At 33.1% G+C, this 19,997-nt stretch overlaps 2 protein-coding genes across 2 annotated transcripts in view; both read left to right on the top strand.

Annotated features, from left to right (window-relative positions):
- The first annotated feature begins 535 nt into the window (after positions 1-535).
- On the top strand, positions 536-19,164 carry LOC134230743 (general transcription factor IIF subunit 1-like). The gene is made up of 13 exons (XM_062712583.1): positions 536-672; positions 2,679-2,728; positions 3,129-3,201; positions 4,895-5,106; positions 5,677-5,847; positions 8,446-8,584; positions 8,851-8,941; positions 10,783-10,918; positions 13,389-13,576; positions 14,240-14,325; positions 14,507-14,582; positions 16,600-16,684; positions 18,436-19,164. The coding sequence occupies exons 1-13, from the start codon at positions 652-654 to the stop codon at positions 18,638-18,640; spliced, it is 1,533 nt and encodes a 510-aa protein (XP_062568567.1). The 5' UTR covers positions 536-651; the 3' UTR covers positions 18,641-19,164.
- The window catches only part of LOC134230749 (large ribosomal subunit protein eL37A-like), a 43,213-nt gene continuing 38,288 nt past the window's right edge, over positions 15,073-19,997 (top strand). The window contains exon 1 of the mRNA XM_062712588.1: positions 15,073-15,078. Coding sequence (XP_062568572.1) covers positions 15,077-15,078 — 2 coding nt within the window. The 5' untranslated portion in view covers positions 15,073-15,076. The remainder of the gene's footprint in view (positions 15,079-19,997) is intronic.

Genomic DNA, 19,997 nt, shown 5'->3' with positions numbered 1-19,997 from the left:
TGGTTTAGCCCCCCCCCCTTTCAAATTGCTTCCGACGCCTATGAAGGACTTGTCACAACAAATACATATATGAAGTACAAAAGTCGTGGTATCTATTGTTCAAAAGATATGGCCAAAGTAAAAGTTCGGAATGTTTGTTGTGTTCGTCCGTCTGTCGGCCTATCTGTCTCTCTGTCTGTCTGTCTCTCTGTTTTCCGCAAAAACTTAAACCTTGCCCATAACTGATTTAGTGGAGCTATATATGTATGCGATCTTGTGACAAGACCTTTCTTTGGGTACCATCAAATTTTTTACTTTTTGAAGTTGACCTTTCAGTTTGACCCACTTTTACACAACGAAACTTCGTTTACGAGGGCTTCAAAAGAGGATCATTTGTCGAATCTTTTGATCACGCATTGTCTAATACAAGTATTTAGTTTCGTATTTATATAAAATTGTAGGGAATAGTGAAAATATTAATAGAACGAAATGACATACATTTTTGCAACATGTTTAAAAATTACTTTTTAAAACAACAGTTAATTTGATTTTAATAACAATAATTTATACGAAACTTTTTGAACTAGTGTTTCCACTTTCGTTTAATCCTGTACAGTTCCATACCTGATACTACGAGTGTCAGTTTATGAATAGCAGCTGTAGGAACGTAGAATGGCCACGACACCAGGCCAGGTAAAATCACAATGGATTTTTTTCTTCAGTCTAATTTGTTACCAAACAGACCTGGTAAAGAATCTTAAGCTTCAAAGCCGTAAAGGGCATAACAGCTGAACAGAGCTCCAAATCTTACAGAAACTTGTAGTACATGTACATACATTACATACATGCAGGTATGGCTCCTCACTTTGGCTCATTTAAAAAAGTTTTAATTCTAGTCTATAGCTAAGTTTGTAGAGCACCTGACCGAAATTCGGGAGGTTGGGGGAGGCATCGTTGCAAACCACGGCCAAAATTTACAATCCTCTCCCATTCTGGCCGTTGTTGAATGAGGAGAGAATATCTTGTAGTTCATTAAAATATCAACCAATGCGAGTAAAGCATAGTCAGATATAGTTAGAATAATCAAACTGTGTCTTGGTACAAGCCCTCACCACAGTTAGATTACGTCCCATATACTTGCAATGTAGCAAATCAGAGCGGATCCGCTCCGAAATGATTTTGAAGAATATAAAAGGATTTGCACTGGAAATAACTACCAAATTAATCAAAACAAACCTTTTTGAGATTGCTTATGCCTTTTATCCCAAAAAATAATCCATATAAATACGAAAATGCAATTAATTAATTCTCAACGTTTTTCTCTCACTTCAAATTTACCTGCCATGTTTACATTCGGAACTTTCTAGATTGTGCGTAGTAAATCACTGAGTACGAGTTATCGTCTGTGTTTCTTTTGCTACATTACGAATACATGGAACGAATTCTATCGTTAAACCGGGTCCGTAGGACAATATCATTTTAACGATAGAACGTTCTATCTAAGTCAGATAGTGAACTTTGATGTGACCTTTCAATACCCAATCGCAGTGTACGAAATATTTCTTGTATACTGCTGATGTAAATTGTTGATTTCAATTACGATGGAAACAAAACTTGTCATTGACTGAATATGACGTTAAAATAGAGAGGCTTAAATGTTCAAGATTACGACACTTTTTGTGATCAAGCAGCCATGTGTAGGAGAGAGCTATATGTGGATTCCAGACTATGGCTTGAGATGATGGGGGGAGGGGGATTCAAATCACGATCTGATCTAGATAGAACGTTCTATCATTAAAATGATATTGTCCTACAGACCCGGTTTAATGATAGAATTCATTCCGTGTATTCGTAGTGTAGCAAAAAAACTTGGGCGATAACTCCTACTCAGTGCATTTACCATAAATAATCTAGAGAGTTCTGAATTAAACATGGCAGGTAGATTTTTCGTCTTTTTATTGATTATTTTTGGGATAAAAGGCATATACAATCTCAAAAAGGTTTGATTTGATTAATTTGGTAGTAATTTTCAGTGCAACCCCTTTCGTATTCATCAAAATCGTTTTGGGGCGGATCTGCTTCGATTTGTTACATTGCAGGTATATGGGACATATTCTAACTGTGGTGAGGTCTTGTCTCGAGACACAGTTTGATTATTCTAATTAGATCTGGTCTGCTGCATTTTTCTCCTCTCCTATTACACATCATAGATAAATTATATATAATTACTGAAAAAATATAATTTTGATATTTTCACACTGTAAAAACAAGGGGTGTCAAATTTACTTGTGTAGCTTAATTAACCGAATAGTCAGATGCTTTAGTGGAGTGATAGTTGAGTACTTGTTGAAATTAAATTAATTTTTTTATGTCACTTTTGCTTTTTGTTCTATACAGATTGCTTGTACAATATTTAATGTACATTATTACTAAATATGACAAATTTCTCAATCGTTATCATGTATATGAGTGTGCATTGCAATATTATAAATGTATCCAATGTACATGTATTTGATTTTAAACATATTTACTGCACAATTTATGTAGTATACTAAACATGCTAAATATAGGGTATGAAATACTATACTAAGTTTAGGGTATCAATTCGCATTTGTCATGTTTGTCCATAGTATTTTCATTGAGTTTACTTAAAAAACTCCTTATTATTCAATTTCAAGTTTAATTTATGTTTTTTTTAGCCTGGGTCATCTAACGTCACAACACAAGAATTTGTTGTTCGAGTACCAAAGTAAGTGATTATTTTCATATCTCTAAAATAAATTTGTTGTACCTGTGCTTATTTTTCATGTCAAAAAAATAGTAGAATCTTTTAAAAAGCTGTTGAAGAACAAAATGTTCAAAGAAACTCAGATTGTAGAGTGCTTCTGTATTTCTAAAGCTAAATAAGAGAAATGTCGAATATTTTGGAAATCTAACATTGATAGTCATTGCCATCTAATTTTAACCAAAAAAAGTTAGAGAGGAAATTTTATCAATCTTAGTGCTCATTTTTTTTAAAATTTCTAACTTAAGACCAAAAGAATTTTAGAGACAAGAGACTGATTTCTATATTTTTTTCAAGAGAAGTGCATGTAGTTTATATTTTGAAAGAGAACATTGAAATACAATACACTGTAATATCATTTCAGAGGTCAGAAAAAGAAATATAAAATGATGAAGTTTTCTACAGGAAATGATGTGGACTTCGTGAAATTAAGTCAGGTTTGTTGTGACAAATACCTTATAAGTGAAATTTTTTAGCAAGATGCAAATTTTTTCTTTGGTGGTTTTTTTTCTTATAAAAAAAAAAATAGGCATTAAATTTTATTGAGAAAGTGATTATACTTTAAATCACTTTTTATTCATGAGAACTTTATTTTCACATAATTGGGCAAGTTTGTCTACTTGCGAAAATTTCATTCTGGCATATATTTGTATTATTAAAGATTAAATGCAACAGAAACCACAGCTCAAGTAAATTTTGTCTTTCTAATAAATACCTGATGGTTTACTTGTATAAATATAGTGATCTGCAGTATGCAATGCCTTGAAAGATACCAGTAACCTTATATGTGGGAATATTTGATATTAGCAATCTCAACACCCTAAAAAAAATACCAAAATTGAATCTTTGCTAAAATTTCTGCTTATACACAACATTACATCAAAAACTTTATGACAGGCAATTTGAAAAGTTATAAAAGGAAACACTGATGCAAGTATGACTTGTAGAAAATAGATTTCAGAGAAGTTGAATATTGTTTTCTTAAACTTTAAAAAACAATATTCTTTAATAATTTTATCTTTTTCTGTAGAAAATTTTCAAGATTAATATCTTTTTTTTAGCTCTTCCAGTCAGAGAACACAAGAGCTTATGCTTTAGTAAGGTGTCCATTATCCATCTATCTTGTTGCTGCCAATTTTAATCAAATTTGCCACAAAGGATCCTTGAGTGAAGGGGATTCAAGTTTATTCAAATAATGAGCCACATACTCTATCAATGGGAGGCCTTTTCTTAACTTACTTCTCAAGTACTATTAAGCCAAGAATTGAAACTTATGTGAAACCTTCATTTCATTGTGTAGATGCAAGTTTGTTCAAATCATGACCCCAGGGGTATGGTGGGGACACAATTGGGGGATCAAATTAAGCATAGGAATATATATGAATATTTCTTCAAAAATCTTTTTCTTAAGAATAGCAAAGGCTTAATTAGATATAGAAACATTCTTAGGAATTATGTTCAAATTTGTACTGTCTGGACCCCTCAGGAATACTGTTAAGCCAAAATGGGGGTTCAAAGTCTTACATTGGAATATAAGTTAGGTGAAAATCTACTGATGAATAAGAATAGAATTATATTGACCCAGGTGAGCATTGTGGCCCATGGGCCTTTCATTAACTTATTTCTACAAAGATTGTGGGAGTAATATTATACCCATAGCATGACATCCAAGGAAAATTTTTGGAGCAGATTTCTGTGCCCTGTATTGACCAAAGAAGAATTAACTTCTTCTGACGGTGTTTCTTGTTTCATTGTATCAGTCAGGTTTCAGATGCAGCATTTCATTTTCTGAGCCACATTTTTCAAAAGAGTGACCAGGTTTAAGTTTTTTGAGCAGGTTAATAGTAAAGTAACTATCAAGTCTTTAAGTGACCAAACTTGCATGGATGATATACCTCGGTATCTTAGGAGCAAGTTCATTCTAAAGTCATTATTAAGGTAGTCTGATCCTTCTCAAAATCAGGCATGGAATAACTGAAAATGCTCACAAAGATGTTTCTAAATTCTCAAAGTAATGTATATTGCCTCACAGTGTTTCATCTAATTTTAAATATAAGAGAAAAAAGATACAAATATTGTCAATTTGAATTACTGGTAATTTTTGTTTTGCAAAATTTTGATTTTATCTAGACACCAATTAGAATGGAAAGAGAGAACAATTATAAGGAGTTTAAGTCAGCTTATGACATTGATGTACATCCCAAATTTGGAGCCGGTAGTGAGTACGGGCGTGAGCAGAAAGAAGAGGCCAGGCGCAAAAAATACGGCATCATGTCAAAAAAATATAATCCAGAGGAACAACCTTGGATTCTGAAAATAGGGAAGAACAAGGAAATGAAGAAGTAAGACATGTTCTTAGAAAAAAAATGAGCACTACCTGGTAATTGTAAACCAATTTTTAATCAAATGCAAGAAATATTAGGTGATTATTGCAAGAGGGTTACACTGAAAGTAATTGTTACTGAATATTACTAATCACATTTTTCTAAGTAAATTTGAAAGTAAAGAAAGACATTTATTTCAATTTTGTGCAGTTGTAATTTAATCAGTTACACTAAAAAATACAATAGATTGCAGTAACTTATCAATAACATTTCAATTAATAAAATAAAATTTCATAATCACATCCTGTTTTATTGAAACCTTTTAGTAAAAAACTGATTGTAGCTTTTCACTAAGAAAAGTTCTCAGATGCCCAGGCCCATTGGCCTCTTGTTTTAGTTTTTGATATGTATTTTATGATTATGAACCATTATATGGATCCTTGACATTATTGTATTATACACGAGTGACTGTTTAGGCTCTTGGGCTTCTTGTTTAAGAAAAAAATGTTTATAAATATTGGTTACTCCATTTACTTTACAATCTGGTTCTTGTTATGTACATCATGAAATTGGTTTGATTTTCTACAGAATGAAGGGTGTTAAAGAGGGTACAATTACAGAGAATACCTCCTATTATATCTTCACCCAGTGTGCAGATGGAGCATTTGAAGCCTTTCCAGTGGAGGAGTGGTACACTTTTAGTCCTATCATCAAATACAAGTACCTCAATTCAGAGGAGGCAGAGGAAGAATTCAACAGGTAGAAATCAATTTAGGGTCTCCAAACATTATGGGTAAAAGTAAAATAATGCAATAATTTCCACTTTGAATATGTTATAGTTTCATATAATAAATAATCAGGGAAATTGTACAAGTAGCTGAATTTTAATCTCGCTATGATCTCGATTTAGTCAGGCTTATGCAATACCCCTGGTGTTGGAACCAACGTCAGTGTAAGTGTCCAACTTAACTCAAGTAACTGAAAGCCCTGCCTGGACCAAGCTTTCAACGTTTTGGGATGGATGCTTAGTATCATACTTGCTTACAATGCTGGATCTAAACTTCATTTTTTGGATGAATGTCATTATGATCTGGTTAAAGTTCTAGGAGCATGTCTTATTCTTAAGTAATTATATACTGTAGAAGCACAAATTTTCGTGGGGATAAAATTTCGTTGATTTGTCATCAAAAATAGTTTCGTGGGCATTTAATTTCGTTGTTTCGAAAGTAACCCTATTCAATATACAGGTGACTCTCGATGGCTCGAAGTTCTCGATCTCTCGAAGTGAACCCCCGGTCCCGTTTTTTTCCTCTATATAATTAAGCAAATTTACTCCTGATCTCTCGAACTTCTATCTCTCGAAGTTCTCCATCTCTCGAACCAAAATCTTGGTCCCGTTACACATATTTCATTGAATTTTACTCTCTATCTCTCGAAGTTTTGATTGCGCGTTTATACACGCCAATCAAGTGTGAAATTGATGCAGTCTGGACCTTACCTGGAAACAATGAACGCCTTGGGCTGGCATGGAGGTGTTAATTGGGTGTTTACATAGATGACACTACACCTGTGGGTCGTCCGTGTTTTGATATAATTAATTGGTTATTAATTACAGGGTAGATTATAAACAAATTCACAACTTAATTCGAATTGAAATTGAGACGATACTTTTTAGAAATTTAAAATTTATAGATGTTCGTTTCAGTAAGTTCCGATAGACTTTGAACTTTTATCATGATTAAATAGAGTCTAAATGATTCCAGCAGGCAAATACTGCACAAGAAAATTCCTTTCTCAAGGACTGAATACCGATTAAGAAAAATCTGGTGAACACTGGTGAAGGTCCCGATCAAGCCGCGGAATAGCCAAACCGACAATTGCTATTCGGGTTTCATGTAATCATGAATAAGAACAAATAAATACTGAAACTTTAGAAATTCTATTTATTTATCGAAATACAATCATTGTTGTTGATATCACGTTAATTACCTGTCAAATACGATTGAAAACGTGCAATGACTTTATTTACATATACTTCTGGTATCTTTAAAAGTAGTCCCGATCAAGCCGCGGAATAGCCAAACCGACAATTGCTATTCGGGTTTCATGTAATCATGAATAAGAACAAATAAATACTGAAACTTTAGAAATTCTATTTATTTATCGAAATACAATCATTGTTGTTGATATCACGTTAATTACCTGTCAAATACGATCAAGCCGCGGAATAGCCAAACCGACAATTGCTATTCGGGTTTCATGTAATCATGAATAAGAACAAATAAATACTGAAACTTTAGAAATTCTATTTATTTATCGAAATACAATCATTGTTGTTGATATCACGTTAATTACCTGTCAAATACGATTGAAAACGTGCAATGACTTTATTTACATATACTTCTGGTATCTTTAAAAGTAGAACTTCTGTGATCGGAACTGAAAATTCCGGATTTTTTTACTTTCTATCTCTCGAACCCCTCGATCTCTCGAACTTTTCTTGCGGTCCCTTGAAGTTCGAGAGATCGAGAGTCACCTGTATAGTCATATAAAATTTCGTGTGGGATTTAATTTCGTTGATAATTGTTAACAAGGAAATAAACGAAATGTAATCCCCAACGAATATTTGTGCTTTTACAGTATACAAGCTTAATAAAACTAAACTTGATAAGGATGATGTATCTAGGGATGTACAGTATATAACCTGCTTCTGATGCTGGATCTGACCAACATTTCCAAGATAAAGGACTTTTAGCCAAAGTAGTAGCCCTTCAGAGACCAAACAGGCACTGACGGTACATTTAAGGCTGGGCATTATGGGACTTGCTTTGGACACTGTATTTGATCTGCATTTATATCTCAACTTTTTTAATGCTCCTCCTCCTTCAGTTTTGTCCAATTTCATTAGGCTTTGTACATGTATAGTAGGCTACTGGCTACACAATGTACTAACTAAGGTAAATTAATGCTTCTAGTAGCTCATGTGAGATTTTCTGATAGGATTCAGTCCAGTATTCATTTGTCTAAACTTTTCACATTTTTACATTTTCTCAAGAATCACTGAGCCAGTCTCAACCAAACTTAATAAGAAGAATCATTGGGTAAAGGGGATTCAAATTTGTTCAAATGAAGGGCAAGTTCTGAACACTGAGTAACCAGACACCCTAATTTTTCCAACATAAAAGAGACAGGCTTCACTTTTAAATTAATTTTATTTGTTGAAGTTTACCATGGTCCTGTGAACTTTGAGTAATTATGCAGCAACTTAAAAAAGTATCAAATAAAAGTATTTGATTGTTTGATAAATCATTTAAAAATGCAGTATGTAATTTGTAATTAAGTTTTAATATGTTACAGACGAGACAAAACTATGAATTTGTTTTCTGTGATGGTGAGGAATCGTGTGAGGAATGAAGAGGAAGAAGAAGCAAATCCTGATGAAGAAGATACAATAAAAACAAAGACCAAATCAAAAAAGAAGGAAAAAAGTGAATTTGTACGTTATTTTGAGTTATACATTCATTTTTCTTTGGTATCAGTATTTTAAGGTTGACCCAGTTTTGAAAAAAATTAATCTTGGACATAACTTCTGAACAGTTAGTGCTAAGGCTATCATATTTCCCTAAGTATTTTCCTTGTAACAAAACCTTTTTTCACATGATGAACTTAACCAAAGATTTTTAGCTACATTTGAAACTATTTAACCTTGTCTGTGACCTGTCATATTGAAGTTAGTCATACATCTGTTGGTAACCATTGCAGAAGATAACAGATGAAGAAGATTGGGCTAATTATTCAGATGAAGGAAATGACGAAGAAGAAGATGAAGAGAAACTTAATGAAGATGAAAATGGTAACTTGTTTCCGACATTTATTTCCATTACTACTGTTTTTAATCTTCTACCATGAAATACATCTTACAGGGGCTGACAAATAGATATTTAAGGCACTTGTCCAAGGGCAAGTACATATTCAAAATTCAATTAGCTTACATATTGATTTTATTTTTTAGTAGGGATGTCAAAATTGTCAATAATTGATATTCGAATATTCGATAGAAGTGTTCGAATATATTCGAATATTCGATAGAAGTATTCGAATATATTCGAATATTCGATAAAATAGATACATCTTGCATTATTAAATATATAAATCTTCACTCTCCTGTCAAGTAGTATAGGTTTTATGGCATTATTTTGAAATAAAAACCCAAGTAGAGTGCGGTAAATGCACTGCAATTATATATTTTTTAAATTATATTGAATAATATATATCCAAAATGTAATGATTGTTTTTTGAATATTCAAGATTCTTTAGTATGTTCCAGATTAATTGATCGTCTTACTAAAGTCTACATCGATAACTCCTTCAAACTCATACCAAGCAGAACAATTATCTAACGGTGAAACATTTAAATCAATTACTTTTTGCTAATCTTAATTTCCTGATAATGATTTTAATGATATTTACATAAACAAAGGGTCCGTGTGTTTACTGTAAAACTTTGTCCTTACAACAATACAAGCTGATTGTAAGTACTGGACACTATTATACCACTAATTAAGTGAACAAATAAATAAACTACTAAATGGATGCACTCTTCACACCTTTCAGGTAATCCAAGAGGAGTGTTTTTTTTTTATTTTGTACAAACTTGATTCAATTTCTAATAAAACTCCCGGCTTTTTTTCTCTTTTTAATGCTTGTATACTTAAAAACGAATATTCGAATCATAAATTCATATTCGAATATCAACTCATCGAATGAATATTCGAATATTCGTTGACATCCCTACTTTTTTAGTGATAAGTCACTTTAGGGGTGGGCAAGTGGTTAATAAAATTTCACTTGCTTACCCCTAAAATTCACTAGCTCCGAGCATTGGGCAATGGGATTTGTCATCCCCCTGACTTGACCATGTTTCCCTGTTCTCTCATCATTGTCAGTATTTCTACCATAGTTAGTCAGTACCTATCAGTCTATTCAGAGGTAGGGAAATAGTAACTGCAGGATGAAACAGTACATATGGATAAGCTTGCTGTTTATTCATAGTTCTGGCCTGTCAGTTTAAGTTTGCTTTATTAGCAAATCAAATTGTTAAGCATAATAAGACATAAAAATGCATTGATGATAGGCCATTTTGTCTCAAAGACTTACTGGAAATTTGTGAAGTTGTTCTAATTTTGGCAAAATGTTAAGCAATGAATACACAAAAAGCTGTTTGTTTAAAGGTATAACTATTATTAATTGGTGAAGGGAATTTTGACAAAATACAGTAAAATAAATAAATGTGAGTGGCATTTTAACAAAATAATTCAATATTTCCTGGAAAAATGCCAGGACCACAAGATTTTAGCCAAAATTTTGTTTTTGTTGAATATATACTCATGTGCTTCTCTACATTAACAGTTTAGTCAAGCAAATACTGTAAACCAGCTATTATTTATGTCATCTTTTTATTTGCTATTCCTTAGTTTTCAATCAGTCTGCAATGTTTAATTCGGCATGGAAACATTCCCTATCAATTTAAAGTAAAGTAAATGGTTCTGGGATTAATATTAACAAGTTAAAGAAGGTCGAAAAAACTCGCGAATATTTCATGCACATGAATAATAGTTGGTTTACAGTTACTGTAGTCTTTGACAATTCCATGATATTTGCACTGATTATTTATGATCTTAATCTGTTGAATAGATTCTAAGAGTAAAAAGAAGGGCAAAAAACACCAAAAGAGAAATGCCAAACACAATTCTGATGATGAGGCAGTGGAAGATAGTGATGAGGGAGATTTTGATGACAGAGAGGTTGACTACATCACTGACTCCAGCAGGTATAGTAACAAGAGGCCCAGGGGCCACATCGCTCACCTGAGCAATTGGCTAGAAAAAAAGCACAAATCAGATCAGAACTGAAAGTTTACTGAGGGCGGAGGGGGCTTGAATTTTAACCCCCCAGGGGGTAGTGATTTGAACAAACTAGAATCTACAATACCTGAGGATGATTCCCTATAAATATCACTAAGCATGGCTTTGAAGTACTTGAAAAGAAGATTTTAAAAGGTTTCCCTATTTATTGCCATTTAAAACTTTTATCGGCCATTTGGCCCCATCCTACTCCCGGGGGTCATTATTTGAACAAACTTGAATCTACACTACCTGAAGATGATTCCACATGAGTTTCATCTTTCCTGTCTCAATGGTTCCTGAGAAGAAGATTTTTCCTATATATTCCTATGTAAAACTTTGATTGGCCATTTTGCCCTACCCTACCCCTCGGGAGTCATGATTTGAACAAACTTGAATCTACACTACCTGACAATGATTCCACATGAGTTTCTTGGCCCAGTGGTTCTTGAGAAGAAGATTTTTCAAAATTTTTCCTATATCTTCCTTTGTAAAACTTTGATTGACCATATTGGCCCCACCCTACCCCCGGGGGTCATGATTTGAACAAACTTGAATCTACACTACCTGAAGATGATTCCACATGAGTTTCATCTTTCCTGGCCCAGTGGTTCTTGAGAAGAAGAATTTTAAAGATTTTTCCTATATATTCCTATGTAAAACTTTGATCGGCCATTTTGGCCCCTCCTACCCCCGAGGGTCATGATTTGAACAAACTTGAATCTACACTACCTGACAATGATTCCACATGAGTTTCATCTTTCCTGGTCCAGTGGTTCTTGAGAAGAAGATTTTTCAAAATTTTTCCTATATCTTCCTTTGTAAAACTTTGATTGACCATATTGGCCCCACCCTACCCCCAGATTTGAACAAACTTGAATCTACACTACCTGAAGATGATTCCACATGAGTTTCATCTTTCCTGGCCCAGTGGTTCTTGAGGAGAAGATTATTAAAGATTTTTCCTATATATTCCTATGTAAAACTTTGATCTTTTGGCCCCACACTCATGATTTGAACAAACTTGAATCTACACTACCTGAAGATGATTCCACATGAGTTTCATCTTTCCTGGCCCAGTGGTTCTTGAGAAGAAGATTTTTAAAGATTTTTCCTATATATTCCTATGTAAAATTTTGATTGACCATTTTGGCCCCACTCTACCCCCAGGGGTCATGATTTGAACAAACTTGAGTCTACACTACCTGAGGATGATTCCACATGAGTTTCATCTTTCCTGGCCCAGTGGTTCTTGAGAAGAAGATTTTTAAAGATTTTTCCTATATATTCCTATTTAAAACTTTGATCGGCCATTTTGGCCCCACCCTACCCCCGGGGTCATGATTTGAACAAACTTGAATCTACACTACCTGAGGATGATTCCACATGAGTTTCATCTTTCCTGGCCCAGTGGTTCTTGAGAAGAAGATTTTTTAAAAATGCCATTAATTTTTCTCTAATTCATAATTATCTCCCCTTGGAAAAGGGCGTGGCCCTTCATTTGAAGAAACTTGAATCCCCTTTACCCAAGGATACTTTGTAGCAAGTTTGGTTGAAATTGGCCCAGTGGTTCTTGAGAAGAAGATGAAAATATGAAAAGTTTACAACAACGACAACGACGACTACAACGACAACGACGACTACGACAACAACGATGACAACGACAGACAACGGACAAATTTTGATCAGAAAAGCTCACTTGAGCCTTTGGCTCAGGTTAGCTAAAAAGGGAGGGGGCATACACTGAGCACTCCCTTATTTGAATTACAGTTCACTGGAATTCTCTCATGTTATGAGCTCATGCCACTGTTATTTTATAGATATATTATGAGCTCATGCCACTGTTATTTTATAAATATATTATGAGCTCATGCCACGGCTATTTTAAATAATATGATATACAGTGACACACAAACTGATATGTAAATACTTTGAAAATACATTGAGATTGTTTTACTGAAATTGATCATTTCTTAAATCAGAACTACTTGACCATTTTTTTGAATGATAAATATCCTTCTTTAAAAATGAAACAATAATTATTCCTGATCATTTCATTATTTTGTTTATCTTAGGAACAAGGATTTTCTTTTATTCTTGACCACAATTTTTAACAATAATATGGCCACATAATCAAAACTTCTCACACAACTTGTTGCACAAACTGAAAGTGATAATAAAAAGTCTTTAGATTTTGTATTATTTTCTTGTACATTGTATATTTTGCATGTATTTGACATGTATGTTTATCAAGGTAGTGCCAACCGTAATTTTGGTGAGCTAAATTTATTTCGGATTTACTCTATTGACTTGTATCCTTGCTCAAGTTTTCTGTAATCCCATCAGTTAATGAGATCTATGAGACTTTGTCACAAATTAGAAGCATGACTTTTCTAGTGAAGAAGAAATGGAAGATAGGGAAAAGAAAGGCACCTATGAAGAAAAAGGAGTAGATGAGGAGCGAGGCCTGAGGAAGTTGATAGATTCTGAGGAAGAGGAGAGTGAGGAGGAGGAGGACCAGAAGTCCAATAAAGGAGAGGAAGAAGAGGAGGAGGACAAGGCTAAAAAAGAGAAGAAGAAGGAGGGTAAATAACTGATACTTACTGATTACAAAATATCAAGGCCAAAAAAGAGAAGAAAAGAAGGGGGGTTTAAATCATTGATACTTACTTATTACAAAATATCAAGGCTAAAAAAGAGAATTATTCTATATAGTTAAGTCATCTGATGTTTTGGGGTAAGATATAGAGCAACAAAATTTTACAAAGGAATTTAAAGGAAAAATCTTTCTGTTGTCTCATTAATATGGAAGCATCCTCAGGTAGTGTAAAGAGCTAGAATCACTTTATGCATAAAATGACCCTGTCTTTATATCAATGAATTGATTATTACTCTTTGTCCAATTTCATATATCAAAATAAAGTAGAGACTTTATAGTGTTCTCATTTTCAATAATGAAATTTCTTTTTGAGAATCCAGGCATTGTAAAAATGCAATATTCTTGAATTTTGCAGAAAACAGACATTTAATAATCATTGTGCAAAAAGTAGATTTTGGAATTGTATTTTATTATAAATGTTGTTCTACTGTACATGTGCTTCAAGAAAATCAACATGATGGTTTTAACTTCACTATGTTTGTAAATTTGAAAGTTACAGAATCAGATTATGTCACAATTTGTAGAGATGTGGTGCAGCAGGAAGGTCCCATCATTCTAATCCTCACTAACTGAGTTGTTTCTTCACCAGGTTCTGAGAGCAGTAGCAGTTCCAGTTCAGAGAGTGATTCAGATATAGAAAAGGAAGATCATCTAGCTTCAGTCATCTTTATGCAGGTGGGTGCAGATTCTATTTACAATGACTCTTAACTCTACAGTACTAGATCAGTTTAATGTGGGACTTTGCCTTACTTACATCATTGTCGAGCTCAGCTCTGTAATCTCTGATTACCCATGTTTAGTTTTATTTCTCATTTTGTTTTAAAGTACGTGTGATTAAATTGATTGTATTTTGTAGAAAAATAAGAAAGATAGGGCTTCTCCAGTGCCAAGATCTTCCACACCCAGCTTAATGGATACAGAGAATAAGAAAGGTGATCATTCTACTCAGTGTAATAGTAGACACAATAAGGTGTATTTACTGGGATTTCATTATTTTGTAGCTCTACTGGTCAGAAACCAGAAGAGCTTAATCAAAGGAGTGTGTCGTCCACCTATCTGTATGTCAGTCTGTTAGTCTGTAAAAAAAATTTTCAAAACACTACTTTTTATATAATTTTGGTCTGATTCAATATACCTTGGCAACAAGTAGACTAGCTGCAGATCTGTAGTGTTATGGTTTTATATATTTGTCTTTTGAGACCATAACCCTACAGATCCGGTAATGCAAAAAAAGTGCAATTTACAGTGCAATATTTTTTGTGCACTTTTAGGGAGAATCTCTCCACTTTCTAGCATGGGTCAATTAACTACCTTTCACTCCCTAATTCTAGACACATTCTATATGTATATTTTATCCACCTCCCAACCATTTATACATGTAATTGTCTTTACAGGCAATAAACTTGCTTGAAGTGAATGTTCAGCAATCTAACAAAGAAGTTTAAACAAGCAAGTTTATCACTTGTAGAGACAACTATAAAGGGTTGGGAGATGGATAAAATATACAGATTATTTAAATAATGTGCCCAGAATTAGGGACTGAAAGGTAGTTGATTGACCCATGCTAGAAAGTGGAGAAATTCTCCCCAAGAGTCCACAAAAATATTGCACTGTAAATTGCACCTTTTTTTGCATTATCTGTAGCGTTATGATCAAAGACAAATATATAAAATCACAATGCTACAGATCAGCAGCTACAAGTAGACTACACCAAGTTATTACATAATTCTTTTTACCCATTTTCATTTTGATGAATGGAGTTGCCATGGCTATGTATAAAAATAGAAATTTCTTTGAAAAATTTTCAAAAAGCTAATCTTCCTATCTTCCTATCAGTGTTTGAAACTCGCTGTAAAATTAGCTAGACATGCAGGGCTGATTGCTAGTGGAAGTTATCAGCCCTGCCAAAAATGTACTAGCCCGAAAAAAGCAATTGTATTTCAAAAGTTATAAATGTTACAGTAATGTTAATGGGGCCAGCTCACTTAGATTGGATTACTTGATATCGCGATTACAAAACTTAGCGGAACTCTTTCGCGATGGAGATAGGAAACGTCTGTTGGATGGGGCAAATGTGCTAATGAATACAATGCAAGATCGATCATTGTAGAATTTATAAGGACAGATAAGTAAAAAATCCTGGTGGAATACCTTGCTAAACAATCGCTGAACCAGCCTTATTAATTTTTTGACAGGAGCTAATCCTAAAATGTTCCATTTTTAACGATATTTTTAACCAAGCTGGCTCTTCTCACGAAACATTTATTGAAAATCGTCACATTTTAGAACTGAAATTTTTTTTGAAACTTTCCTTATTTGACAATCTATTATTTGGAGTTCAATTCTTGGTCAATACATTGTACTTTCGGCGTAAGATTGTTCGAATCATTCGATTGTCACTCCTGTAAACAATGCCATGTGCCCCAGTAATCTCACGAGATTTAGAGCTTTCTCGACTCCACCGCAAAAGATCGGTAGTATGTTAGATAACTGCGAGGTACTCAAAATATTATACGATATTACAATATTACTGCTTGTAACTCTTTGAAGCCAGTAATATTATTTGATTCGAGAGAGGTTTATCAAATATCAAAATTTTAATTTATAGAAAAATTTTACACGTCCAGCCGGGCGTCTATACATGGAAATCTGTTCTCCCGTGACAAAATTTATGCGTCTCGGGCGGTCGGGCGTATGGTCATTTCAAACACTGTTCCTATAGTTTTGGTCTGATTTCAATATAACTTGGCAAAAGTAGATTATACTACCGGTAAGCTACATAATTCTATGTTTGTTTTTTTTATTTCAATGAACATTGTTGCCATGGTTACTAATTAGAAATGTCTGTGATATACAATGTACTTATAATGCTACTCCTCCTACAATTAACTGAATTTTTTTTTTTTGGAACCTTCAATGTTATGTAAACTTTGTTCTTGTTTTCTATAGCCCAGAAAAGAAAAATGGAGTCAGAAGACATTCCTTCTAAAAAGTCTAGAACTGACAGCCCTGGGGTCAGTGCAAAGACATCAAGGTATTTATCTACTAACTTAAAAGTAATTTAAGTTAAATGTTAGTTAAACAAATGGAAAATAAAACATCCATGCATGGATGATACATCAAACGGACCTGTTTACTCTTATGATTTTGCTGTATTTTTTTTGGATTTTGAGTCCAAAATACGTCTCATGTTTAGCTATTATACAAATATGGAAATCCCTTCATTTGGATTTCTGCAGTTAGATTTTGGTATTATCTGCATTTAAGGATGTACAACACACCTACCCCAAAAAATTCCTGTCGTTTAATTTTCGTTATTTTTGTATATTTAGTACATGACTATATCTACTGTATGTATGCACATTTTGGACAAAATCGTTCGAGTGGTTTTTGGACAGGAACTTCCAAAAGTTACCCCCCTTTAGTTGTTTACGAGGAGAGAAAATTTTTAATCAATGAACTACTTAAACCTTGATTTTCAAAAAAGCCAGGTTAGATATCAATGTCAAATTTCATTGGCTTATTCCTTTAACCATTTAACACAAAAACATAGTCATCTTTTTGATATACATATCATCAAAATAATTTTTAAAGATCTTAAACTGAAAAACTATGAATTATCTAAGCCTTGTAAATTGTAAATTGGGAATACATCGACATTTGCATAGATGTACACCCCTCATGATATTGTACGCATTTCTTTCAATGTCGTCGCTTCTAAAGTTAGTATGAAAATTCCGTATTCATCCACATTAACTTCAAAATATCAAACATTAAACTCTTCATCTATTTCAATTTATATCAAATCGCACTTTGATATTTTTTTTTAAAATCTTATAGGCTACGTTTTGTTTTGATTCGAGGAAATGCGAACCGACATTGCTGACAGAAAGTCAAACGATTTGCTGCAATAGGATATTCATCAATGCAGATAATTTCAGTACAAGTAAACAATTCTTTTCAATTCTATACTTACATTGTGTATATGAGGTCTATAGTATTCAATTCTCGGATTTATCAGGTCTTGCTGTAAATGTATTTCTGTGGAAAACCGTGAATAAAGGGAGGAAAATAAACATCTCCTACATTTTCAGAGTTGTTCCTCTTTGATCAGTAAGGGTCTACATCGATTTTACATTGTAAAAAGTTTTTTTTGTTTATTTATTGTTATTTTATTTAATTAAAGAAAAATAAAACAATATGTATATCGTAAATGCACAAATTGTAATGAAGACCATTAATCGGAATGTTATATAGCCAATTGTACATAATGAGAATTTCGGCAATGTAAAATAAAATTTTCAGAATAAAAAAAAATGCTGCGCTTTGATCAAAAATACAATTTATTGTATATGAAATAAACATTAAGGGATGGTATTTTATGTCTTGCTTTTTACGGAGTTTAATCGGGTTAATTAAAAAATACTTATTGATTGAGTATGGTACGCGCAATCAAAGCCAAGCCCCATATCCCAATTTTCTTTCATGATTGATATACATCGGGATCGTTTTACTCGTCGTTTTGACGCTTTATTTTTGACGTTAATTTTGACGTCACGTCAAATGTTCAATTGAAATCGCAAGAGTTATCTCCCCCAGTGTGTTGTACGTCTTTAATTTGTAATAGCGTCTTTAGTGTGAATTTTAAAATTACATCTTGTTGAAAATAAAATACCAGTTTTTAAGGACAAATTGCTAAATTTGAGTCTCGCTATAATTACCACTTTAACGGTATTTGACAGTAGTGGAATAATTGTTATTTGAGGTATTTGTTCTGTTTGACAGTGCTGGAATCACAGAGGAGGCCATTCGTAGGTACCTGATGAGAAAACCAATGACAGCAAAAGAACTGTTAAAAAAATTCAAGTCCAAGAAGGTCAACATGAGCAAAGAGGAAATGACAAGCACACTGACAAAGTACCTCAAAAAGATTCAACCAGAGAAAAATATCATCAACAAGAAGATGTACTTTTCTCTGAAAAAAGATTGATTTTTCTAATTTCAAATCAATTAAGCACTATGTGTAAACAATGAAACTCATGCAGATACATTTATCAATGACAACTCATATGCAAACAAAAGCTCTAAATAAAAATTAAATTTGCCAGGGTGTCCAAAGAATGATGTGGAACAATTTTCCATACAATTGAAAAAGTTGTTTAAATACTCTTTTCTGTTTTGAAAACAAAAATATTGACAAACAGAAAAAAAAACACATAAATGACAATTGTACCCTGACATGATATATGTGTGTTTTGATAAGGGTTCTGTAATCTTAAGAGATTACTAAATTCAGGACGGTGTGTTTTTAGAGTTTGATGTTATACATAATCTACTGAAAGAAATTAGATTCAAACTCAAACCTTTTAACTCTGAGATATTGAGGGCCTGAATTACATTTAATGTAAGTAATATTTATTTTAGTACATTGATTCAGAGAGAATTACATTTGTTGTAAGGAATATTTAATATGTCTGTATTTTGATTCAGAGAGAATAAAGGGTTTTCACCTCAGTTTCATGTTTTTTATGACAGAATATATATTTCAGTACAATTTTTAGTCATGCCTAAATCAATTCAAACAGTTAAGGTTTGAGAGCCGATTTTTAAAATTTGTATGTTAATAGGATCACAGTCTTGCTTCGGTAAATAAAAACAACTGGTTCAGTCTCAAATTGACAATATTTGATTATGATTGCTGTGGTTACTAAAAGTAGAAATTTCTTAGAAATACTTTCAAAATGCTACTCCTTCTACAGTTTAATCTGATTTCAATATAACTTGGCACAAAAGTAGACTACACTAAAGATACATAATTCTATTTATCCGTTTTTGATTTCGATCAACGATGTTATGGTGGTTACTAAAAATAGAAATTTCTTAGAAATATTTTCAAAATGCAACAGTTTGGTCTGATTTTAATATAATGCAGCATTTAAGTAGACTACACTGAGATACATAATTCTCTTTGGTTTATTATTTTGATGAATGATGTTGCCATGGTAACTAAAATTGAAATTTCTGTAAAATTCTTTTAAAAGGCTACTCCAACCTACAGTTCTAGTCGTATTGCAATCTTAATTGCCACAAAAACAAGAGGCCCATGGGCCACATCGCTCACCTGAGCACTAAGGGTAGGAAAAAGTAAAAAATGGTTTTTTGTTGTAAAGTTTAAATCCAAAAGTAGTCCCATGACCAATCATGGATTAGCTGCAGAACTGTAGCTCTCCGAAAAATATATATTGACAGACCGGAGAGCTACAGTGCCACCCATTTAGAAAACTGTATATTTATTGCGCACAAAAACGTGCGCTGTTTTTCGATATATTTCTCCATGATTTTAAAAC

Source organism: Saccostrea cucullata, unplaced genomic scaffold, assembly GCF_032062105.1.
Source record: "Saccostrea cucullata isolate Sc308-1 unplaced genomic scaffold, CSIRO_AGI_Scuc_v1 ctg520, whole genome shotgun sequence".
NCBI lineage: Eukaryota > Metazoa > Mollusca > Bivalvia > Ostreida > Ostreidae > Saccostrea > Saccostrea cuccullata.
Note: the sequence above shows the minus strand (reverse complement) of the source record. Positions and strands in the feature narration are given on the sequence as shown.

Excerpts from the sequence above, each read along its gene's own strand:
- LOC134230743 (XM_062712583.1), top strand. The coding sequence starts at position 652 with ATGGCCACGACACCAGGCCAG. Across the intron at positions 13,577-14,239 it reads AAAAGAGAAGAAGAAGGAGG|GTTCTGAGAGCAGTAGCAGT; the intron begins GTAAATAACTGA and ends TTTCTTCACCAG. Across the intron at positions 16,685-18,435 it reads GTCAGTGCAAAGACATCAAG|TGCTGGAATCACAGAGGAGG; the intron begins GTATTTATCTAC and ends TCTGTTTGACAG.